The 24,864-nt window shown below is 42.8% G+C and overlaps 4 protein-coding genes across 5 annotated transcripts in view; 2 read left to right on the top strand and 2 right to left on the bottom strand.

Annotated features, from left to right (window-relative positions):
* Window positions 1-1,829: 1,829 nt before the first annotated feature.
* Window positions 1,830-6,773, bottom strand: LOC141445728 (uncharacterized). Its single transcript, XM_074111958.1, has 2 exons — window positions 6,418-6,773; window positions 1,830-6,324 (listed from the first exon to the last, which is right to left on the bottom strand). The coding sequence occupies exons 1-2, from the start codon at window positions 6,771-6,773 to the stop codon at window positions 6,285-6,287; spliced, it is 396 nt and encodes a 131-aa protein (XP_073968059.1). The 3' UTR covers window positions 1,830-6,284.
* LOC139992050 (uncharacterized) overlaps window positions 1,830-24,864 on the bottom strand; it is a 103,816-nt gene continuing 80,781 nt past the window's right edge. Inside the window, exons 1-4 of one of the 2 annotated variants that reach the window (XM_072012565.1) lie at window positions 13,418-13,879; window positions 10,019-10,272; window positions 7,668-8,479; window positions 1,830-7,263 (exon numbers count right to left, since the gene is read on the bottom strand). In XM_072012565.1, the coding sequence (XP_071868666.1) occupies window positions 6,789-7,263; window positions 7,668-8,479; window positions 10,019-10,186 (1,455 nt within the window). In that variant the 5' untranslated portion in view covers window positions 10,187-10,272; window positions 13,418-13,879 and the 3' untranslated portion in view covers window positions 1,830-6,788. Of the gene's footprint in view, window positions 7,264-7,667; window positions 8,480-10,018; window positions 10,273-13,417; window positions 13,880-24,864 lie in introns of those variants that run through there. The other variant, XM_072012564.1, reaches the window with a different exon arrangement.
* LOC139992047 (outer dynein arm-docking complex subunit 4) lies at window positions 12,004-15,638 on the top strand. The gene is made up of 4 exons (XM_072012551.1): window positions 12,004-12,489; window positions 13,884-14,310; window positions 14,619-14,882; window positions 14,974-15,638. Exons 1-4 carry the CDS (start codon window positions 12,237-12,239, stop codon window positions 15,599-15,601), a joined length of 1,572 nt encoding a protein of 523 aa, XP_071868652.1. The 5' UTR covers window positions 12,004-12,236; the 3' UTR covers window positions 15,602-15,638.
* LOC139992051 (uncharacterized) lies at window positions 18,592-24,476 on the top strand (the record flags this gene model as incomplete). The annotated part of the gene is made up of 3 exons (XM_072012566.1): window positions 18,592-18,911; window positions 20,046-20,647; window positions 21,400-24,476. Coding segments are annotated over 3 exons (2,025 nt in total), but the record flags the coding sequence as incomplete, so codon positions are not given.

Here is a 24,864-nt window from a genome sequence, read left to right as displayed (position 1 = left end):
GCAGGATTTTTGACGATAGATATGTGCTGCCTGTTACATACTTCATATTTCATATCTGGTTTTTAAGGAAAACCGATAACCTGGAAACAGGTACGATATTAACGTCCTGGCCCCAACCGTCGGCACTATTGAAAAGAGTTACAGACTCGGAATATCGATGGACAAAAATTAATTATGCGACATTGGAGCGGAGAAGAGCAATATTGGCTCAGGTTCGGAGAGCGAACGGATAAGAGGCTGATGTCCGATATTTACATAGCCCGAACAAAAGCTTATGGGACCATCCTTTTATTCGTTTCATCGCTTAAGATTTCCCAATTTCCGCGATTTTCATTCTAAACTAAAATTTCAAAAGTTTCAAAAAATCTGCATGAATAATCCACAACGATCTTTTTAGAACGCATGATCGATCTTTCCACTTGTTTTTCAACGATGGATCGCTCAGCAACACGCGTCGATCTCCGTAAAAAGGGTCAATTGATTCACGCTGACGCAAAAGCATAAGAGACGCGAAACGACCTCTCTCTAACCGAACGAAGAAATCGCAGATAATAAGAGATAAGAAAAAACGTATAAGATGGTTGGAAGATACGGTAATAAGAGACGGAATCAAGGAAATTGAAACGATACAGAGAGAGAGGGAGAGAGAGAGAGAGAGAGAAACGGGGCTCCTTGACCCAACTGATATGCCGACATGCCGATGATAAATTCCGAGCGTGTCTACTATATCGTAGTGTATAGTTATGCGTATGTAATTCCGCTTGGTGTTCTGCGTTTCTCTGGCCCGCATCCGACTCTCGCGAGAGTGAGTTTAATTGACTGAAGTGCCGAGCCGAATTGCGGGCACGAGGACTTCGAAGCGTGTTCGGGAGCTCGCTAATGCGACGACACGTGGGAGATAAAACGAAGCTATTCGTTAATTTGTCTTCAAATTATACTATCATTTAATCTATACATTATTCAAATGTTGTATTATCTTACTTGCACAGTACACAGTGTAATTTTCTATATAGTATAAGAAACTGGAATAAACTAGACAGTCGTATGACATACAAGGTGACTAAGGGTTCTGAATTATCGCGGTAGAAAAATTAGACACCGAATGAGACTATTTGGAAAATGTGTGGACAAAGATTGCTATAAAGTGGCGTAGGTCGCCGAGAGCTCTGAAAATTGAATGCCAATTGTAGCTGAAATGCCTGCTGTCGCTATTCTAGATATTAAAAACATCTAGATATCGAATACGCTACGTATCCTGAATATTGGATAGAACATTCCACGTTCGAGCTATTCGAATTCCTCTTCTTTCGGTGTAGTCACACCTATTGCGACTATCGAATAGCTTGAAACGTGTACGCATTCTTTGTTATACAGACATTAATAAATTCTCCCAGGTGTCGTGCAACATTTATCAGGCATCGCATCGATTAGAACGTGCCAAAGCGGAGATCGCGGGATTATCGCGCTGACAGACGCGTGAATTTAATCGTTCGATCGGATTAGATGCGATTGTCAGAGCTGCTGTCACGCCTGTCGCAAGCGTTTCGATAGAAAATTGAAAACCGTGAAACAGGAGAGCTTAGACTGGCAAGGAGGGACATACGAGAGATTCCTGTAAACGGTTCCGTTTCTTTAGGTGTTCGCATTTGTGCGGACGCGAACGTTACGATCGATAAAATCTGACAAATTACACAACAATACAATGACATTAGATACGATCGGTCTTTTGTCGCCGATAAAAAATTCCTTCAACTTGGCCTGGTCGTCGATATTTCGAACGAATCGCGATCGTTTCGAAAAGATCGTTTCATTATTTTCCTTTTTCTTCGGTTTTTAATTAATGTCGACTAGAACCAAGTTCGAGGATCGTTGGCCGTTAGGCGGGAGATGCGACAAGCTTCGGAGACGCATTGACGTCGACGATTCCCGTCTGTGGTCCTGTACACACGACTGTATACTAGATAAGAAAACTTTGAATCGAGGATACTGGTGGAAAGCGCGTGCGCTGCACGACGAATCGCTTCCGCTATTATTTCTTCTCTGTTACGTTTACAGAAACGTGTTACACTTAGATTGCGACGATCCTCAACCTCCGTAGGCGTAGAATCATCGAGGATCGCACGATCGTGTCTCTCGTTCATCGTTTCGTTATTTTCCTAATTTCTCTCTTTTTCTTTTATCTTCCTTTTATCGTGACAAATTCAACGTTATTTCCTAATTGTTTTTTTACTAACTCGATCATACTTTGGATCTTTGTTATCGCGAGATTAGAAAAAGATACACGGTCAAACGTAATCTTGACGGTTATATGAATTTAAATGGGCGTCATATTAAAATGGAAATAGGATTTCGCGGAGATCTCAGCTCGGTTCTATCCTGGGAATCGAATAAATTTTCGCTGACTCGAAAGGGAGAATTCTCCGTAATAGTCGTGATTCATGGATGCAAAAAAAAAAAAAAAAAAAAAGATAGCAGAAACGCAATTAACGCAACGAGTTATTTATCGTTTTTATCGTCTCTAGTTCCATCAAGACTCGGTTTTATCGGTTTCTAAGCTCGTGGAAGATTACAACATCGTTAGTAAGGACACGTGGTAAGTAATTTTTCCGCCATTAGTGTCCGTTTCAAGTGGCGATTATACTGGAAACTAGAGCACATTTCGTGGTAGGTATTTTATCTGAAATTGTAACACGAATTATGGCAAATATTTTAAAAAGCAGCACGGGATATTATTGCGACTAAAACAGACGGAATAGTACGAATTATACGAATTATTATATAAGTATACAATATCATACGTAATTATACGAATTACATGTAGATTATCCGCGGTATCCACGAAAGTGCAACAGAAGCAGCCGAGTCAAAGTCTAATCGCAGAATGTAATTATCGTTAAAACGAAACGACGAGGTTCTCGATCGTGCGATTCGCTTTGAAACCTTTCTCCGCATCGCGCATAATATGTAGGCACAGCTCTCTTCTCTAATTTTCACTCTTAAAGTTTTTCAACAGTTTAGTACAGTTATATACAAAGTATACAGACTCTGCTACTTCAGAGGAGGGATACAACTTTCATGCGACGCATTTTTTTCTCGATCGGTGCGATCGTCGCTTCCGGTTAAAAGCATCAACTCGAATTTCGCGAATCTTGCCATTCTTCTAACTAAAATCTATGATCTTTTCGAATGAAAACACTTGGAACATCCAAATGACCGAGCTTTACAACTTATCTTCGTCGACATATTATTTCCATAAATCTATTTAAATTGTAATCCTTCGAAGTTTATTTCTTCGAGGTCACGAATAATTAATTAATTCCAACACCAAGGTCATGCTAAATCTATTAGCTTCGAGAAGCGAAAAGGACGTGCATAGCGAAGGCGAAATGAAATTGGAGACGTATCGAGGTCTGGAATCAAGATCGCAGGCAACGGAACTAACCGGAGGAAATTAGGGATATCCCAGGATTCCATGGAATGGCATCGGCTTTCGCGTCCATGCTTTTAATCGGGCATCGCGGGACCCGAGTTTCGTGTGTACAAGCGAGCCCGAATCACCTGCGGGTACACGTGCGCGGTACACGACGATTCATGGTGGTCTGTTAAACGTATATGCGGTGTATGGACTAACGGTGGTGTATCGATCGTCCTCGGTACCGATGTAGCCTGATGCGAACACCGACGTGCACGTATCGTCCACGTACATGTGTTTCGATGTACACCGTTATTTGCAGCTACGATTACACGGCGAATGAAGATAAGAACAGGATACGATGTCTTCAAATGGGACGTTATAGACACAGGACGAGAAAAGACAGGTTTCAGGCGAATTGGTCGTAGAATTTCTGCTTCTACTACTGCGAAGAAAATCAATATTGTACGAAGTAAACCGATATAGTAATACGGAATTACATTTTCTTGTCTCTAGGTGGACCATACTGTGAGTTGGAGCAGAAGATGAAAGGTACTGATCTGCGAGCTACTTTAGGAAACGGGGAAGAACGGTATAGGAGTTGTTGGTAGCTAGAGGAAAGTTTGCACGAAGGGATATCTACATCTGTCTGGTTTGTGGGTTTGTTGTGGATCTGGGCTTTGTCCAGTATCTGTTCTTGCTTAAAGGACAATCGAAGCGGGAACAAACTGCTTTGGGATTTAGGAGTGACGAAGCACAAGGAGTTGGCGACTCTTTGGGAATAGGGGACACAGAGATTACGAGGATACTGGTGTTTCTCGAAGATCGACTTCCATGATAAAAAGAATACGATATACGGAAGAATTTTATAGATCCCGAAGGACAATAGAAGATAATAAACTTATGTCTTTTGGAAAATGCGTCCCATTTGAAAATTGTATATGGATCAAGGGTAACATAGAAACATCGATGACGAGTAGCCGGCGAAAGGCGATAAGAATTTAGGTGACAAGCGCGCGACGTAAGAGCTAAAATGTGCAATATCGTCGAAGACCTCGCACGTACGGTGACACTATACTGGTACAAAGGTACAGTAGAACGTTGTCAGAGTGGCTGGAGAAACGAATATGTACTTTCGACATTTTCAATAAACTGGATACCTCTTCGATCTGTAAATGTTACACGTGCCACGTTGTTTCCGGCTTCTTTCACTCTGTACGGGTATCTTCGTTAATTTCTCTCTGGTTCAAACTGCACCTTCGATCGTGTCGTCTACAACGCGTACTTACATCTCCAGATAGTTTGATTTAACGATAAAACGACGATTAGCGCGACTCGCAATTGCTAAATTTTGAGAAAAATAGATTTGACACACATACATATACTGGACTGGGTAATTAACGAAAGAAACCAACGAACTCTTCGCACGATAATAAATAAATCGAACGTATACACCCGATGGGACAGTGAAAAATTTCACACGAATCGTTCGCATCGTTTTGTGTTTCTTTTTTACCCTGGTCTTTTTTGGCTTTTTAGTTTTTGAGAAAAAGCCGATGGTCGAGTACGAACGTTAATGACTGTGTATTTTCGTATATGTGTACATTCGTGTAGAAGCGTAAAGACGCATGTTTATAGTGTACCACGTCGATTACTCTGCAACGAGAAATCGAGTCCTTCGTTCATCCCTACTTTCGGTTTATGTAACATCGACTGCACTCTAAGGTATTATTCATTAGTACTGTTATTATTAAATTTTTTTTTTTTGTTTGCATTCGTTTAGGTGTAAGTATTCTACAGTAATAATAAGTTACGCTGTTACGACTCGACGACTACGTCGCGCACGGATTCTTTATTATCAAAGAAGTCGTAGACGATAGGTGAAAAAAGTCTTTAGAGGAAAATAGGTTTTTTGTTTTGTTTCTTGTTTTCCCTTAGTAAATTGACAAAGTAGTAGATAGAATTGTATTCATATACGTGCATAATAGAATTCACGATCGAGGGAGACCTTGTTCTCTTTCCCTTTCTCTTTTCTCTTTCGGTTCCCTCTCTTGGTTTTCTGATTCCTATCAAGTGTATGCGTGTATGTATACGTATGTGAAATCTGACCAGCATTCGGAACGATTTGCTGTTTTAACGTCAACAACCTTCCTGGTTCCTCCTGTCACCATTCTCGAGAAAGAACAGCTCCGAATAGGTCGCGTTGGTTCCATTCAGCCGAAATTTCTTCGGCCGGAGCTGCCTTATCGTCGAGAAGGTCAAACCAAACGAGACATTCACCCTCTTCGTTCTTGCTCTTTTCCATAAACCGGACTCCAACGACAAAGAAATGGACGAAAAATGATCGATCGCTTGTCCTTGTACGAACGATACCTTCCGAGTCCGCACGCTACATTATCTTTCTCTTGCCGCCGTCGTTTCTTCTCGCTGCTCGCCTCATCCATCTGCTATATTGTCGAGTTGATCGGTAGTCTGGTCACGAGCTTGTATAGCGCCCACCAGGAACATGAAACATTATATCTTTCTTTTTCGTTTCTCTATTTAACATTGACACCGCTGGGTAGTCTTCCATCCTCGAAACAAGCGATCCCTCGAGATACAGCGATTAAATACGACGAATATACGAAACGAGTAACGTTCTTGGTCGTACTTCTGGTCCATCGATGATCTTTTGCTCTCTACTTCCCCCTAATATTTTCTTTCTGCTTCTCTCCCTCTTTTTTATCCGTGTCACGTTCTGCTTTCCGGGACGCGTTCGCAACGTGTCACGATAAATCATCAATTCGTAGCTCCGTATCTTGGTAATCCGTTTCGTGATCCCAAACGTAAAACGTACCAGTCCACTGGTCCGCGAGAACGGGTTTAAGCTTCTTCAAAGTGGCTCTCCCCGTCTGGTGGCCATCTTGGCAGCCCTGGAAGCCAAAGCGCCCAATGAGCACACAAGACCCGTCAGGGTCTCCCAGAAAGTTGTCCTACGTCTTTTGTGCGCTGCCTGACCGACGTACCCCAAATAGTAGCCAGAGTAACGATCGTTTCCACGATCCGACCCGCTGTCCGATCTGCCCACGCTGGATCGCGCCGACTTGGGTTGCTGCACGATACTCAGACGATGATGATGACGATGATGAGGAGGATGAGGAGGCGGCTCCGACGACTGATCGACGATACTTTGACGCGGTGAGCCGTCCCCGTATCGTTGCTGATAGACCGTCTCTGATTCGTACAGCCGTTGCTGGAGCTGAACGTTGCTCAATCGTCGATCCATCATCCGGACTAGGTTTTGGTGAACGCGACGATCGTCCTCGTGCACGATAGGCAATTGTCGCCGACAACTGGCGGCTGGCAGCTCGTTCGGGTGCATCTGTTGTTCCACTTGTCAGGCATATTCGGTGTCTGTGGACGCGGATCTCTCCAGGTGAGCCTGATGACCACCGTGATGCGGCTGATTCTGATGCTGTTGCTGTTGTTGCTGCTGCGCTTGCGTGTACGCCAGGCTCTTCTGGTAACTGAACAGCTGCCTCTCCAAACTGTAGTTCTCCGCTTGCAGCGAGGCGATTTCCCGTCTCATCTGCTGATTGTGGATGCGGCACACGTCGTCGTATTTGTGGTAGGTTGCTTGGAACAGCAAGTGGCTCTCGTTCCATTCCAGCCGGATCCTTAATTGCCCTTTGTCCGTGAGGAAAGGACAGTGATTTTCCTTCACCTCGTTCGTGTCAAGATTCGTCTCCATGATGATACCTTCGTCTGCGGATTCTTGGGCGTAGTAGCGGCTGAATGGTGCGCCTGGTAGACTGATCGCCACCGTGCTGGGCTCCTCGTCTCGAAGTAGATAGGCTGACCAGCTGACGTACCTGACGAAGGAAAGTTAAGTTTCTATCAGAACTTCGTTTAAACTTAGCTTTCAAGATTCGATGAGAGATGGCGGTAGAATGGCGTTCTAAGTTCTAAGATACTTATTTTCGAAAGAGGATTGTTATAAGTCATCGAGATTCGAATGGAAATACACGCGGATGATTCGAAATTTCTTTCTCGAATGTAACAAACATATTACTATAATTACGGAGTAAGATCCGTTCGAAATTAATCGTTCAATCAATGTTCTTTTCAATGCCGCGGTATTTCACATTCTCTCGAGTACGATTTACAGAAATTCCTCTCTGCTAATGTACATAGACCGATTAATTTCAGATATCCTATACGCTAATTATACATACTCAGATATCTGGAATCTACAAATTCCCTTTTAATTACCAACCTCAAATGATTCCTCGGAACGTTGTGAATATCCTTGTACACCAGGTGTAGTCTGACGGTATCCGAATGCAAATCAGCTCGAATCATCCAGGCTTGTTTGTCACGATCGTAACAAGGGGTTGCTGGTAGTACCGAAGGTCCTCGAGCTTGTACGGCGACTTCGCAGATGGTCCTAGCTTCCACCATCTCCAGGGATACCCGTACCACACCTTTGTGCGCGATTTCCGACCATCTGACACGAGTATGCCAGCCGAACCCGCATCGTTCAGCATCCGACAGATCCTCGATCTGCCCCGAATCGATTCTGCGATCTCCTTCGCCCAAGGCCACGCTGTATCTCACTCTGCACCGATGATCGAAGCCGCTCATCCTCATCAAATAGACGCTGATACCACTGTCGTGGCCACGGTAACCTTCCAACTCCTTGTTTCCATTAGGATAAATTACTAGGTTCCAGTCAAAGCCACCGAACGCGAAATAATCGGTTTCCAGCTTGTTAGATTTGGATTGTCCAGCTGGGAATGTGCTGCTGGGCATCTTAAGATCGGTCATGTAGACGGTCCTCACGTTTGCCATTGATAATTCCAGTTGAAACTCGCCGTTCGTGTCGGCGAAGTTTCGGCTGTAGAGGTCCGACACCGGGATGTAGTTCCGGTTGCCCTGGGCAGGCGCCTCGTACGTGAATTTCACTCGTTTTCCGGAGAAACCTTCGTTCATCGAGAAATGTTCCCGATTCAGCAGGGTGAACGTGAAGTCCACGTAGACCCGTAGGTTTCTCGAGGCCCCACGCCATACGAGATACGCGCCTAGAACCTAAATAACGAAAAGAGATTTCTAAGTGAATTTACGTTGGTTGGTTTAGTTGATTATTTTGGCTTCCGACAAGTAACGAGTCGAAGTCTGTAAGGTAATGGTTGGTCGTTCTTTTGCTGATTTTTATGCGCTTTTAAAGAACTTGCAGAGCGTTGTTACAGAGATTGACGCAAAGTGGTAGATGGTTGGATCAAAGCAACTGATAGCACGTATTTTACAACTAGGTTAACTACAGATTTGCTTTCGCTTAATCGGTATTTGCAGTGAGAAAATAGACGCTGTGCAATCATGTTAATACGTACTATGAAAACGTGCGCGTAATTGTTGCGAATACTTGGTGCAAAAATACATGGTACACAGGATCATAAAGGATCGATAGTTTAGTGTTTTAATTGCTTCATTTGCATCGTTATTGTCTTTTTTTTTCTTCAACAAAATCAATGTTTTAAATTTAGTTCTCGATATTAAAAAGCGGATTATTTTATTCGAATTTACTACCGCTTTTTGTTAAGCTTGCAAAGGCTATCGAACGAACGAGCATCGATCGAAGTGGACGTTTCTTTCATTTCCAGTCGACGACTCCAAAGAATCGGCGATTATACGCGCGACGCGATGCGACGCTGCCTTCGCTGCTCGATGGCGAAGTATTAACGGCCGCTTCGTTAATTTCTGATATTATCGTCATCTAATTATCGAGTTAATCGCGGCATATTTTGCTACGCGCGTTGTATTTACTACAGCGATCGGTCCTGACGTTTACTCGCGTTCAAGCTTTCCCAATATCGACTGATTTTTCAGTCTGATGACTCGCGTGCACTTTCGAATTCTGTGCTTAATCAGTTACGCTGTGAATTTAGTTTCTTCTTGCCGTTTAGAGAATTTTTACCGCTACACGGTGCTCGATAAAAAAGAGAAAACAAGCTTACCGTAACCTAACGACCCGGAAAAATTTCTTTCCCGTCCCCTATATTTCCAAAGTTTGTTCGAATAAGAAATCAGATATTTGCTTGATCGTAACCTCTGCATTCCTCGAAGTTGCTTAAATCGTGACTGAAATATTCGTTCGTGTCGAAGAAAGAAATTGAATTCATTACATGTTCCATCAATGAAATAATAACGCGTATGTTTGTATGCAAATGAATGGCCAAGTCGTGGAAATAAATGTTTCATTTTTCGCCACGACTCGCTCGGAATAGGATTACGAATTGCAAACGCGAGTGCAACCAGAGAGTTGCCTCGTATTTCAGCGGGAAAAGATGACGAACATCCGTGGTCGTATTTGCGGTTCGTTCGGCGCAGTTCTTCAAATAGTTCCGATTCATTAGCTACGATCGATTTTATCGCTGGTTTCTCATTGATGGCAACGCGCTACTTTCCAAATTAATTAAATTCACCTGCACATCTATCGTTTTGCTGTTTATCTCGTCGCGTTGTTACTTTACCAACGACTATTTGGGATAAACGTTAATTGGGATAAATAAACACGAATATCAGGCTGAAGGAAAAACATGTACGTCTGCCTCCCTGTACATATATCACCTTGTTTCCACGTGAAAATGCGACGGACCATCGCTGGAAGCCGCAGACGAGCTCCTTGCTGGTGACGTCTCTTTCAGGGTCTCGTACCACACTCCTGGTGACGACGAAAGAGAAGACCCGCGTGCTGCTGCTATCAGGCAGCTGCGCGAATCTGTACAGCAAAGCCATCACCGCATCTCGAGGGCACAGCTAAACCGATGGTCCACGATTGCTCGACGTCTCTATCTGAATAAATTCTTTGCTTCACCAGTATCCTGCAATACAATTCCATAAATCTCTTTCTTTATTATACTCGACTAATTACATTTTACATTCAGTTAGAAATTTAATCGAAGGATCCGATAAAAATGCCATGTACGTACTTGAGTACGTAGTATCGAGTAAGTACGTGATCGCAATACTTGGGGATCAAAGACGATTATTTTGAGCGGCGAACGTAAAACGACGCTAATTTATTTTGTAACAAATGCGTTTGTCGTTATCTCGAGTCTAAACACAGATATTTAATATTCGAGGTTGCGACTATTACGAAGCTCCCGTGATAATAATAATTAATTAAATAATTTAGACATTAATATTTCGCTGTAGTGGCTGATAAAGGCTCACGATATAGTGAAACGAAGGGCGTAAGAAGGAACGCGCGGTCTGATATTTTAAAATTGACGAAGAGAATGGAAGAAAAGCTACGCTCGTAATTCCTCAGCCGTCATGCGGATGTAATCCGTCGACGTGCGTGACAATTAATGCCACAAAGAGCTTTACGTGCGTGCTACTATTTTAAAATCAAAAGCGGATTACGTCCGTTCGTTGCATCTCGACTCAAAGGGAGCCTGCGCGTTCGAGCGACTCGAAAATCGCGGACAATGAAACTTTTTGCTTTGATCTAGCGCAAGGCGATTTTCAAATCGTGTCCATTTCCCTTATAAATGTTTCATGAATGAAGTGGCTGGAAGAAATGTTGGTGTCGACAGTATATTTGTGTAACTTTTTATTAGAAGATTTGCTTTATTTTATTGTAGGTGCTTTGTTATAGGATCACAGGTGCACTGGTGTATCATTTCATTCAGAAATAAATTTTTATTAAAAGTAATATTGTCCTTCAAATCGCTCTGTTTCTGACCAGATAAATCCGCCCCTTAAAATATGTTACGTTTTTTTCAAATACTCTAATAAATATCTATTTTCAATTTGCGATATCGATAAATAACACGAAGAGAAAGCGAAAGGATAGGAACAAATTTCAGCTTTTTGATCCCAATAGCTTGAATCGTTCTACGAACCATCTTACACACGTGTATCGATTTTATATATAAAATATAAATATATGTCGGCTGATATCATGCAGAACCAGCTGACAAAAGCTTTTGTTCGCTTCCACGGACGGCTACGAAAATTTCGGAAAACATGTGATCGCGTAACCGATCGCTCTTTTCCAGTCCACGGTGCAAAATTTACGAGTGAAGAGCAGCCTCTGTGCTCCATACGGATTTTTTAAATTCTCTGAGTCGTATATCGATCCAAAGCACAGGTTAAGCTTCAATGCACTCCGACGCCAAACAACATTCTTCGAACGATTTCTCGTTTTCTTATCCAGGAAAATTAGATTCCTAGCAAGATGGTGAAAACGAAGAGCGACGAGGGTGGTGCCTTGTTCTTCAGGGACGGTATAGTTTACCGAGAATGGGGCTACCGGCTGTCGAGCCTCGAGAAATACCCCTTTGCGGAGATCTATTTCGAGAAGGCGATTCAACAGGGCCAGCAAAACGATCTTAGGACATACGTTGGCCTCGGAAAAGTGCAACTTAATTACGCTAGGTTCCGCAGAGCGTTGAAAACCACCGAGAAATGTCTACAATTAGGTTAGATATTACACGTTCTGAGAAAATGTTCGTAAAGATGCTGCTCCTCGTAGAAATTTGTAATTTGAAATCCGAGTATTTGAAACTTCGAAATTCCTTCGAATATCAAGTTTCGTCGTGTTGCTATTGTCAACGATACCATAGGCAAGGAATAAATATTTCGAATAATTTCCATACTGTAACTTGGATTCATGAGCACCGTTCCATAGCTTTTTCCCCGTTCTCAAGTTCATTTCTATGGCAGAGTTAATTTTCGAACGAGCAGCGTCGAACTGCTGCTGGACGTTTAAACGCAATTAACTCGCTGTTTCCCGAGATTGCTTTCATTTCCAGATCCGACCCATTCCCATGTGAAGCACATGCAGTTGCAGACGCTATTTTACATCGGCGAATTCGAACACAGTTTGGTACACGCCCATCAGGGTTACCATAAGTATCCAACTACGTTCTTCCAGCATGGAATATTGCGAGGTAACGAAACCATCGAGGACTGCATCGGTTTAGATACCGAACCTATGGCACTCGAACTCCTCTCTCCGTGGATACGAGAGTTGCAGATATATCGAGAGTTGCTGATCGAGAAACTCAAAGAGGAAGTGGACGAGCTTGCAGGTAAGGATGAACGATGTACGAAAATTTCTTTAGAGATAGGAAAGCAGAATAGGAAATTTGATAAGTTTTCTTTAAATGTTTTCTTTTAACGATTAATATGAGAAAGGTGGATATGTCGCGATAGTGCTGCTGTTCTATAGGCTGAGATAGGTAATAACCGCTGCTGGTGTATGAGATTTATGTCTGCGCATCCGGTAGGATTCTTCTCAGTTAGGAATCATGAAGAAAAAATCGAACTACAGGTGCCAGGATTTGAACCTGGGTGTTGAACGTTCATAACCAACGACGCTAACCACTGCTCTGCCATCGTCCGGTCCTAATTTACCGTCGAGTGCTGCTACAAGTATTACAATAAATAAGCTTGAAATAGGATTTAAAAGTATCTGTTTCGATAGATGTTTAGCAAACTTCAGAACGCTAGCGGCAGTCAATTTAGCAGCGCGAATAATGCGGATAAAACTGTAGCGCGAGTATAATTCTTAAGTAGTGCTGCAACTTCCTGATTTAACGGTTTCAGTTTCGCAGCAAACCTGCTCCCACAGGCGAACACAGTTAACAGCTTTCGCTCTGCTCGTCGACTCGACTCTCCGTCTCGTGTACTAATTGGACTTTAACTTTTCGTTTCGGTCGCAAAGATGATTTTTCGTGACAAGAAAAAAAAAAAAAAAGGAAACAGAAGAATGAAAAAAGGATAAAGAGAGGAGATTGAAAAGCAGAAATTCGTTAGAGCATAATGTCGTTCGTTAAACGTTTTAATCTTTTCTTTGATCGTCGTGGTGGCTACACAACTTGCCGCTGGCGTTGTTCTCACCACGTTCAACGAACGATACCCGGTGCGTTCTATCGTCTTGATAAATCAGGAAACGCGAATGCGGAAGTGATAAAAGTGGAAGCTTGACTAACAGTTTAAAAAGATAATTGATTCTACCTTAATGCAGTGGTAATCAATCCTACTTTGCTCGAAATTTTAGTCCGCTATGCTATCTGGGGAATATTTCACTGGCTCAGCAAACACGGTCTGTCGGGGTTTCATTCGAGACTGTAATAAGAGACGGTCGCCTCTATGCGACGCTTTTGTCTCTTGTTCCGGCCACGTTTATTCCCATGCGATACGGTGTAGATACGCAGGTAGCACGATGATTCTTCGAACGATCAATTTCTCGTCTCCATCCCACTCGTGAGGAAATGTTCATCGCGATTCGCAGAATTATTTCTAGACACTTTTATAGATGTTTCATCGAACACCGTACGAATAGAACAATTATAAATGAGAATTTACATAGTAAGCGTAAACAAGATCATTCCAGTAGTAAGATATGTAGCATAAATCAGAGTAAACTACCCCACCTTGTCCTTAAAAAATAGCGAAAATCGAGAATTATATTGTTCTCTAGGCATAGAAGAGGAACAGACAAAGTTCAAAGTGAATTACCCTGAAGCTCGAGCGGAAGCCGAGTTCAGAAAGATGCAGCGTATCTTCGGGCACATATATCTTAGTTATTTGGCGCACGATAACGAATTTTTGCAACACCTGGCCGAACATCCGGAAAAACTGGAATCCCCGAATAAAGAGACCAGCGTGTTGCTTCATCAAGTGATAGCGAGGAATTACCGGAGAGGTATCCGTAGGCAGAACGTGTTGCGAATGCGACGACCACTTTACGTGATGATGTTCGAGAGTAGGCGCATACCTCCGGGTCACAAGAAGATATTGGAGAATGAGAAGAAGCTGAGGAGGAATCTTATCATTATCGAGGCAGACTTCCTGTTGCGTCGCCTGCACGAAATTAGAATGCGAAAAGACTACATCACCTTTTTTGGGTGAGTCGTTGGTGAACGAGAATCGAATTCTCTTCGCGCTTGAATATCATCTTGAGAAATTGTTTCGAATACTTCTCCGCGAAGAACGTAGATACTGGATAATTCAGAGGTGATGAAAGTACGATAAGAACGAGCTTGTTTTGAGAATTTGTGAAAGGAAGCAGAGGAAATTCAGGGAAAGGATAGGGAAGCGGTAAAGAAAGTAAAACATATTTTACTACAGAACAGAAATAGCTTCCGATCTCTTATTCTAGTTAGGAATTTTAAGCGGTGAAAACATAATTCGATATATATTCGATTTCTTTCAGAATGGTGGACCGTGTGAAAGACAAGTTCGACTCGTACTCGCTGAAGATGTTTCCTCTAAAGGAGAAGTGTCTGAACGCGCTCTACAACATGGTCGCGTGGACCTATATAGATACCCGCGATTTATCGAAGATAGAGAGTAGACAACATAAGAAAACATACTTGAAACATCATCTGGGAATTCGAGTTGCTGAGCTTCCACGCGACAGCGACATTGGCTGGTTAAAGGCGGCCGATAGAAAAGAAACTCTCAAGACCTACCGCAGGTTTCTTCTTTTTCTTTCGCGATATGTATTCCTCTTAAACGTACTAAATATTCTATATTAAACGTTCTTCTGTTTCATCTTTAAAATGTAGAAGGTTAGCCATGGCCTCGGAACCTTTGGAGCTAGCTTGGCTGTTCCACGAGTTCTCGAGATACTTGATCGACATCCGTCGTTACGATCTAGCCAGATTCTATGGTAAAAAGGCTCGAGACATGGGTCAGGAAGCAGGCAACGAACAGTGGATGTTAAATTCTCAACATCTCTTCATTCGGATCGAAATCAGTCAAAATTATCGCAACGAAGCGAAAGAGGCGGCTCTTCTGGCACTGTCCAGTGCTAAGAAACTTGGCCTCGACTTTCTCATCGATTTCTACAGAAACGCGATCGAGGTGATCGACGACATGGACATGGAGAAGTTGCTGGCGTTCGACGCGATCGCAGCGAGGCAACAGCTGATATTAAATTTAATGCCAGACGATATGAAAGCCGAGGTGGATTTTCTTTGGAGGCGGATGGACGCGGTTCCTGCGAACCGTAGATTGTCGGTGATGCCTGGCTGCAAGCCCGTGGATCGCAAGTTCAAGCTGCCTTGCAAACGGATGACTATATTGCCCAGTCCTCCGCGAGACCCTGAGAAAGAGGCCAGGAAAGCTCTACTGGCGCAATACGAGCCCTCCAAGGACAGACCTAGCTTCGAGGACTTCGATGAATATGAATAACGTTTAGAGTCTGGAGTCTCGTAAATGTCCGGTTCACCGTGTCACCAGGCTCGCGAGTACGAAGCATATCCTGGTCGATGAACGAGAACCACAGCTTTGTCGAAGTGCTACAAGTTACACAAGGACGGACTTAACGCCGTGTACGTTGATGAATATGAATGGCAATGATGAAGCGTAAAGTTACGAGTATAGGTACTAAGTTTCGTTGATCTCTGATAAGATTTTGAGGACTTTGAGAAGTTGAAACTGTTATCCTTGACAAGCGTATACTTGTTATAAACTTTTGGACCAAGATCGAGCCAGCCTTCGTTGCGCTTGGCTGCTTTCGAACTATAAAGCCTCGGAGATAGATACGAAATTTCGATACGTGTTTAGGAAGCGAGAGTTTAAGAAAGTCGAAGAGGCTAGAACCGTCGTCGAACCGATAAATGAAAAATGAGGATATTCCTGGCTGCGCGAAAGAGAGAATGGGAAATTTCTTTGCATTTTTTCACAGTCGAATCTACGATTAAAGCTTCAGAACTTCGAAAGAGAGTGGCGTTTAACGTTCGAGTGAATGTTTCTCGGTTCTTTAAGGGATAATCTTAGACGTTCTGGCGGTGCTGCAGCGTCGATCTTCTTGAGAATGGTTCTTTGAAAGCGGAATGAGTATGACATAGCGCCGTATTCGCTAGTCTGTAACGCTTTATCTCCGCATTTAGGTTTGCACCGGTGAAAAAGATAGAATTGATGGTAGCTGGATTTTCCGCGCAGACTCTGGAAAATTGCGCCAGCTAATAGGATAAGTTCTCCCGTTGTCTGCCTGCGCTCTGTTAAATGGATAGTTCAAGTTCCTCTGTTGAAGTCCATTGCGAAAATCAGATTGCAGATCGATTAACAAAATTTGCGTTTAGTTCGCGAACCTATACTCTGTTAATGTAATTGTATAAATTTGGCTCGCACCTGTTTCATTGATTTCTTTTTATGAAACCATTACTCTCGCTTGCAAATTCGCAATAATATTCATTCTATTTTGTATGTGTATGTTCGTGCGCGTAAGAGGATTTAAAAAATATAAATCGATCTTTTAGAAATAACTGAATTTATCGTAGAATCCGGATGCGTAAAGCTTCCCGTTTATATTTTCAAATATCGTAAAATTATTGGCAAACTTCAAAGTACCATAATTATGGCAAAATTCAGGCGAGATTTCAACGAGACAAACGTCAGCGTCAGTTCAAACGTTGATGGCGGTCCTCGCGAGCAGAGGCCTGAGAGGCAACTCGGAGGATTTGAACGATACAAGGAAAGCGGTGGAAAATGCGGAAAGTCGCGCGCGTCTCGATCACAAGAAAAGCGATTGCAAGGTGGTCTCGAAGAATAATCGAGAATACGCGCAATCTTTGCATCGCGAAGCTGACCAACTATACCGCAGGCAAGATTTGCAAAATTTGTATATTTTATTCCCTTCAGAAGATTCCACGAGGCTAACCACTCCGCCCAAGAAGTAACTATTACAAATTCGACAGTTGACGTTTTCAATTTCATTCACGAACTTTCGACAGCGTAATTTTCCAAGCAAATCTTTTCACTTTAAAACGCGACCTGGAATAGCGTTCGTATATCGCGTTACAATTTATTTTGTAAACGTTGATACACCGATGCTTTGATAAAACTGAATTTTTCGAGAATACAGACAACAAAGCGTAGAAAAACCGACGAAGCAGCTGGTGTTGTGTTTGCGTTCGTTTTGTTATCAACGTTCTACTATCGTTTTATCAACTTTCCCTTCGGATCGAGTGGAAGCGGAAATTTCGAGCTGAAAGTTGAAATAGAAACTAAACCGCAATTATTGGAATTGTTTCGCTTGAAATTTAATTGCGCGCTTTGGTCAGGCCTTTACTACGCATCGATTTCAACGATTTCATCAGCGAAATGAATTTATTTCCTTGAAATGGCCGTACAGACTATTAGAGAAACCGTGACTGTATCGTTTAATCATTTTTGCATAATTAATCGTGACCAGGGTGAATGTTCCACCATTAAAGACGTCATGATAGAATTATGTCGATGACAATGTTAGCTCTCCCATCGAAATCCAATTGTCTTTTAGTATGTTGCGTGTTGTTGAAATTTAATACGTTACGAAATGCATTTCACACATACAGATGCGTATCGTAATTAATGGATTAGGTTTCATTCATTGTACGTGCGGTAACGTTATTTCAGATCGTTAAAGCGATCATCGATAAACTGTCGTTTGTTAATATTCAAATTGTATTTCGATTTAAGGCAATATTCTTCGATAATATGTTCAAAGGTAAAAATCTTCAAAATAATCTCCTCCGCAATTCCAAATACGTAACAACAAGCGAAATGAATGTTTCGAGTTGTACAAAGCCTTTGATATGGTACATTCAAAGGAATTACAGAGGAATTATTGTAAACGGTTTGATGAGACCATGGACATTATAGCAACGCTTCAAAACCACATGAATTTCACGCGATATAATTTCAAACGATCAGTGAAACTACGAAATCGGATAATTTTTGCCTGCGTTATTACGCTCGTGCAAATATTACAAATTCTTTGTCATACGATCGGTAAGCAGACACGGTAGCACGTGTACAGCTCGAAACAGAAACCGAAACCCGAGCGATAGAACGTCCGAGGAATTTACAGACAATTGTATTGAAACGCACTGCACCATGTACGTATTCGTCTGATTCAAACTATGACAAAGCATTAACTGAAAACTTTTCATTGGCTACACATCTAATTAAATTTCCTATTTCCCTTATAATCGTATTTAACAAAGAGCGATTGGCGTGTGTCACCAAGCGCCTGTTTCAACCGTTGTATTTTCCATAATTTCTGGTATTTTGCGCCTGTACTCTAGGCGTCGGTTAATTATCGAAATTAGCACATCGCTACGGTACACAAGGCAACGACCGATGACGCGGTGTTAAAGCGTTGTTTAAACAGGTCCTTGTCCTTTCCCCGTGATTAATCGTCAGTCCATTTCGCCGTGGCTAAGCGAACGAATTTTGAATGTTGCATCGCAATTTGCAGCGGTGATTACGAGTCGGCATTAGTACTGTATCATAGAGCAGCGAACTTGTATCCGAGGGACAGCAGTCACGGTGTTGCGGCTAGGAGGACCGCAGCGACGATAAGCTCTTGCAATAATCCGTCGAAAGCTTTGCGGAAGGTTTTACCCAGCTCTGGAGAGCGATTAACGGCTGCCCTATGTCCAGAAACCGCTGCCATAATGGCGAACGAGCAGCTGAAGAAGTCGCCCGAACCTATGTCGATCCCCGAGGTACTTAGGTACGTTACAAAATTTATTACCGAGTACGTGGAAAAATTTCGAAGCTGAGGAAAATGTTATTGAATCTTTTGTAGCAAAATCGAATTGAAGAAAATTTTAACCCTGAATTTCTTTCATAGGAGTTTCTATTTTCCGAAAACGACGATTTTATACTATTGTTCGTCGCGTCAAACGTTTCGCAATGAAAATTCTAACATGTTCGACTAATAATGTGGATAACATCGGAATAAATTATTAACAAGAAATATCGAGCGATAGTACGTAATAGTATGCGAACTGAAACTTTGTGCGATTATCTGTTGCGAATGATCGAGTTTCAAGGGTTTCTTAAAGCCTAGGACAGTGAAAAATTAGATTAGAATTTAAAAGAGCGAATTTAACTATGCAGAGTTAGAATCAAATTGTTCGTGGAAATCAAAAAAGGCGAAAGATGCGATAGCTTGTTGATTTATTTCATTTACCGCTAATAGGATTCTGATCCATGCAGTTGGTAGGATTGTAGTCTGGTAATGTAATAGACGATGCACGGTATTCATGATTTATGCGAGAGCAATCTATCTATAAGATGATATATTCATGCCACCTGTAAGACGATTGTCTACGTAAATTACGGTCTGCCAGATCTGTCTATTCTATGAGAACCTGATCTATACCGAGTATGATATCAATGCGCCTTCAGACCATGATTAAAGTATTCGAAATGTCGGGATAACGATTCGAAACGTGGCTCAGAATACGGATCCTCGACTAACGTCAATAGGAACAGGAATGGGAACCTCAGGGAAATGAGTCGAACGTCTCGATGCGAATCGAGGCAATTAAATCATTTGCATAAAAACAATGCTCTATGGAATAGATTCTATCTCGTTACTGGTCTCCAATTTATATAATAATAGTCTAAGAACTCTATCTTCTAATATCTAAAGATATCTGACAAGATTTTCTGCTAATATTAGCATTAAAATTTTCCCGACCATTTTTTAAAAATTATTTGTCTTTTCTATATCAATCTAATTATAAAACGATCGCGTTACTTAGGGTAGGCTAAAATTCTCAATTTCCACGTTTCAGAGACCGAGGCAAAGATCCTACGAAATAAATGATTAAACACTACCCTTTCCTCCAACCCTTAGCTATTTCGACAGCCACAAAAGCTACTGGAAGAGCCTTCCGTCTCCTCGAATCTCCAATACTCAGCTAGCAAGATCCAAGACGATATTCAAACAATTAAACAATCTTGCTGAGACTACACTGAAGAATCTAGAGGTGTCCTTCGAATCCGGAAAAGTATCCATCGCTCTGAAGATCACTCAGGAGTTGCTCGTGCTATCGGAAGGCTTGTACGACCCTAGTCGCTATCAGATAGCTGCCTATCATTATTTATCCTTGATCCACGTGGCCATGGGAAGACACGATCGAGCAGTATGTAGCGTATCGCGTTTGATACGCTTGTCGAAGAGTACCGAGGACGTGGTTCAGATCTGTCGGTCATTGGTGACCTTGGGAAAAGTGCATCTCAGCTTTGGACACCTCGACGCAGCTGCCAAGGCATGGGAGTACTTGTCCAAGCACTTGAAGAAACCGATTCCCGTGGCTTGGATCAAACACGAGATTGGCAGATGTTACTTGGAGACTGGAAAATATGAAAAAGCAATGGAAATGGGTTTCAGGTGCGTGGAAGCGGCAACAAAAGCTCATTCGAAGAAGTGGATGCTTAATGGAAGGCTGTTGCTAGGTACGCGTTTGTGGAATTTATTTTTTCTATGAAACCTATTATATTTGTAATTTTATGTCGCGTGATATCGCAACTGTCATAGAAGAATATTAAAATCGCAAGTGTCGTAGAAATTTAGGAAGATGGAAGAATAAATCGTCGGCGATCCGATGATCTGCGATTGTCTCGGTCTACCATATATTGTCTGTTGTGCTACAATTTGTCCGTCGGGTGGTTTAGAACCTATTTAGCGCATCAGACCTCTGGTAGAACTGGCTACAGTCGGACACCGAAATCAATTTCCACGCGAGTACGATTTACACCCGAGAGCACGGAATGTCGATAGGGATAACGGTTACGAAGGTAGTTCGGACTGTTGGTCTGTGGGAACGTTGATACCGCTCGTTCCAGTCGAATTACAATTAGTATCGCAATTTGACCACAGCGATAAGGAAAAGAGGCGGACGTACTACGTTTTCGAAGGAGACAAAATTACAACATTTGCTTTAATAGTAAATAACGCGTTATTAACTAAGACGATTATCTATCATTTTTACACATCCACTGCATAAACGGATTCTTTTTTCTCGTTTCTCTAATTTTTCTCTTCTTCCTCTCCGTAACCATTTTGAAATACCTTACGCGAGCGTGTGTTGTTTGCTCGCGTTGCAATTTCAAGCACTCGTTGTCAGTTTAAAGATTCGTACGCTGCAGATCATTGGCATCTTTCAACGCAACGCTCCCATTCATTCTTCTTCGATTTGTTTTTCAAGGTCAAAGCCTAGCGAAGTTAGGCAGATTCGTGGAATCGCTGGAGGAGCTACAGATAGCGGCGAAGATCACCGAGGAAGAGGGTGATACTCCAATGCTGTCCTACATCCGCGATCTTATCGACCAAGTGGCGCGCGCCCTCCGCAAGATCCCGTTCGGGAACAGCCACTGGGAGGTCGTCGAGTCCGTCATCTCGCACGGCCAAAAAGGCAAGCAAGATCTGAGTCTGTTTGTCAGCCGCAAGGGAACCGTGACAACTACGGTATTCTCGCAGAGGAAAGCGATTATCGAGCGAAGAGACGATTCCGGCAACGAGGACACGTCGGTTGACGAAGACGGGGAGATAACGACGCGGTCGAACAAGACAGCGAATTTAGCCAGCACTTACCGCGAATGTACCGCTCGATCGGATCTCGAAAAGGATCAGTACGATTCTCAAGGTTGTGCCACGTTCAGAGTAGATATCGAGAGGAAGAAAATTTCTCCTTCGTCTTCTAGCTCTTCCTTAACCTCTTTTATATCCACCATCGATGCGCGAGAAGAAGAAAGTAGAAACGATGAAGATAATTTGGAGAAGATAGCGGATAGAGGAGGAGACAACGTACAGGAGGAGGAAGATACGCCGAAGCGTGAAAATAATAGCACAGTATCCGGAAGAAGCGTGAACACGATGGCTACGTACGTCATAGAGGAGGAAGGATCCGTGTTGGAGAATGTAAAACAGGCGTCCGGTAACGAGGAAGAGGATAGCGAGAAAGCGACGGACAGAGGATCCTGCAAGTTGGTCGGGTACGAGGATAAGATCGAGGAACAGAGAGGGGATATGCTAAATGTTCTCCGCGTGATCGAAGAGCTGGGAATGAAGAACGAAGTGGAATTGTTGGAGATGCTCAGGGACATGTTGTTGTCGACCGACGAGAAAGGTCGGCCAGACGATTTAGGGAATTCGGGGGATGGTTTCCGGACGTCGAGATCCGGCGCGGATAGGCAGAACGAGGTCGTGGCAAGTCGTTCGATCCGGACGACCTCTTTGCCGTCGAGCCCTCGCAAGTGTCAGGCCGATGGCGATTTTCGTGACTGTGCAATGCCTTTGGAATTTAATTAATGTTTATCTTTTCATAACTTGTTCGCACGATCGTGTAACTTTTGGCAAACGTAGAATATTCACTAGTGATGTATCATTTTGTTCTTCTTCTCTGTGGAAAAAGTGAACGACGGTAATCTTGGAAAACATTTGGCAGGCTTTTCGAGAGCAGAGATCAAAGGAACGTTAACTGAAAGGAAAACTACACGAGGAATCGATGGTAAAATTCCTGCTTGCACGAAAGGCAGCGGAAAGTCGGTTTAATCTTTCACACGCCATTTCATATCCGTCGAAATAGAAATTCGATAATAACATTGCGCGAGCAACAAGGGGAAATTCTCGGATTCCCTTTGAAGAATTCGTAGGATCAAGAGATTAAGAACCTCGGCGTAAGCCTGATCAAATGTGGGATACAGCTCAGCAAGAGCTCGTTAGCGTAATGAAAAAACCTTCATCGATGAAAATCCTTGTCACCTGCTACGCTTAATTTACTCAACGACTCTATTCGTTTAAAGGAGCGTTGCACCAGCTGCGCAGCTCTCCTTTTTACGAGCGTGTTTCAGCCAATCGAAACCACTCGAGCTTCGGCCGTGAATTATCGACCAATTCACTAACCGAGACTCTCTCGAACCAGAGATTAAAGGCTCTCCATTTTAATGACACGTACAATCAAGGAACGAGCCATTATTCCTTCACATGTTCTTCACTTGCACCTCGATCAGCCTAATTAGCTCGTTATCTAGGCAAATTCAATTCCAGGACTCATCTTTGTTGTATCATGAACGATCGAGAGTGCTGGTAAATTAAATAGGAATCGATCGAACGATTCGGCGTTGTTTTCGCGGAACGTGAAAGCTGTGCGGAACGTTCGATTCGCCGGACTACGAAATAGCGAAAACGCTGACAGAGTCTTTCTTTCTTGGCGTATCACGATTGTTCGAACACATCTGTCGAAATCCGTTCTTTGACCGTTGGTAATGCCAGTGAATATTCAGTCGACCGTTCATAATCCTTGGTTGTATGGCTATGCAGTATTTTTTGATCAAAAAGATGAAAGAAGAATTCGCAGGAAGAAACCGAAGGATATTTCGACCTGGTGCGCTTGTTTTTCTGCCTTCAAGAATTCCTCGTGTCGTATCCTTACATGGAGTCCTTACATCATTGGTCATTTCACGGTAAACCGATCACCTTTGCAGCTCGATGATGAAATATTTACGTATAACGTAGTGCACGTGAAATTAGAGACGATGGCGTTAAGTTATCACTTTGCCGATTCGATTTGACGTCGAGACTGCGACAAAGTTTTTATATTATTTAGAGATATTCAGGTTAAATTGGCAACAAAGTTTCTGTCCAATATTCGATCTTTCTGCCAAACTAGGTAGACCAGGAATGTCGCGTTTCGGAAACTAGTTTGAAAATTCCCAAAGCGCGGAGAGGGCATTGAATAGTGTCAATGCTCAGGTGAAACGTGTGTAGGCACAGGGGAGGCTCTCGTCGAGTAAGAAAGAAGGCAAGGGTGGGAACTGTGAGAACACGCCAGGGAGGAAGGTACTCTCAGTGCTACCTGTTGAGCTACCTATGTGTTCTCGGCAGGCCTCTTTTGTATGGTCATCAAAGCGCTTGGAATAGCTCTTCGTGCTCGTGTTTTTCAAGTCTCCGACGGTGGAACGTGGCCGTGAGCAGAAGCAACCGGACCAACCACTTGAATCCTCGCTATTTCACGCCATCCCGCTGATGTACATGCTCTTGGACCGTTTGTTGCCTCTCTTAAGGGATCGTTGCTTTTGTCACGAATACTTTAAAGCGCAGTCCACTGTCTGAACCAGAGATAATCTTTGTCCCTGTAGCGTGTTCCGTGTACTGTACACGTAGTTTAGTGTAAAGTGTACGCTACGTAATACAGCGCGAAGGAAAGTGTAGATCGTAAAGTTCAGTGTGTAGAATATGATAGTCATTTATTAGAGCGTCGGTTAATTCTCCGAACCAATTAGGACCGAGGTGGCTCGGAAAATCGAATTGCTCGATAACGAAACACGTACTTACCTAGTTGATAGCGATAGGAATTAACGCAAAAATTGCTTAACGGACACAAGAGTATCAGTTAATTCATTTTTAGCAGATATTTTTTCGCATCTTTCGATTAAAATAATCGTTATTTTCGTTCAAATTTCTACACGCGTTTGTCGAATCAGATCATCGCGCTGCATCGCTACGAAATCGTGGAATTTCAGGTTGAATCGATAACGTGACCGTGACGTTTCCCTCTTAAACTAAGCAATTTGAGAAAGAAGATGCTCGAAACGAAACTCCGACTTGTCTTCGTGACCGTGCCTCGAGATTCTTCTATCAAGGTTTGTGGTCCGCGGTTTCCTGAAAAGTT

Source organism: Bombus fervidus, chromosome 11 (genome assembly GCF_041682495.2).
Source record: "Bombus fervidus isolate BK054 chromosome 11, iyBomFerv1, whole genome shotgun sequence".
Taxonomy (NCBI): Eukaryota; Metazoa; Arthropoda; class Insecta; order Hymenoptera; family Apidae; genus Bombus; species Bombus fervidus.
The sequence above is the reverse complement of the archived record's forward strand: the minus strand, read 5'-3'. Positions and strand labels throughout refer to the sequence as shown.

Excerpts from the sequence above, each read along its gene's own strand:
- LOC141445728 (XM_074111958.1), bottom strand. The coding sequence starts at position 6,773 with ATGCACCCGAACGAGCTGCCAGCCGCCAGTTGTCGGCGACAATTGCCT. Across the intron at positions 6,325-6,417 it reads TACTCTGGCTACTATTTGGG|GGCTGCCAAGATGGCCACCA; the intron begins GTACGTCGGTCA and ends TTTGGCTTCCAG.
- LOC139992047 (XM_072012551.1), top strand. The coding sequence starts at position 12,237 with ATGCAGTTGCAGACGCTATTTTACATCGGCGAATTCGAACACAGTTTG. Across the intron at positions 12,490-13,883 it reads GGAAGTGGACGAGCTTGCAG|GCATAGAAGAGGAACAGACA; the intron begins GTAAGGATGAAC and ends ATTGTTCTCTAG. Across the intron at positions 14,311-14,618 it reads GACTACATCACCTTTTTTGG|AATGGTGGACCGTGTGAAAG; the intron begins GTGAGTCGTTGG and ends GATTTCTTTCAG.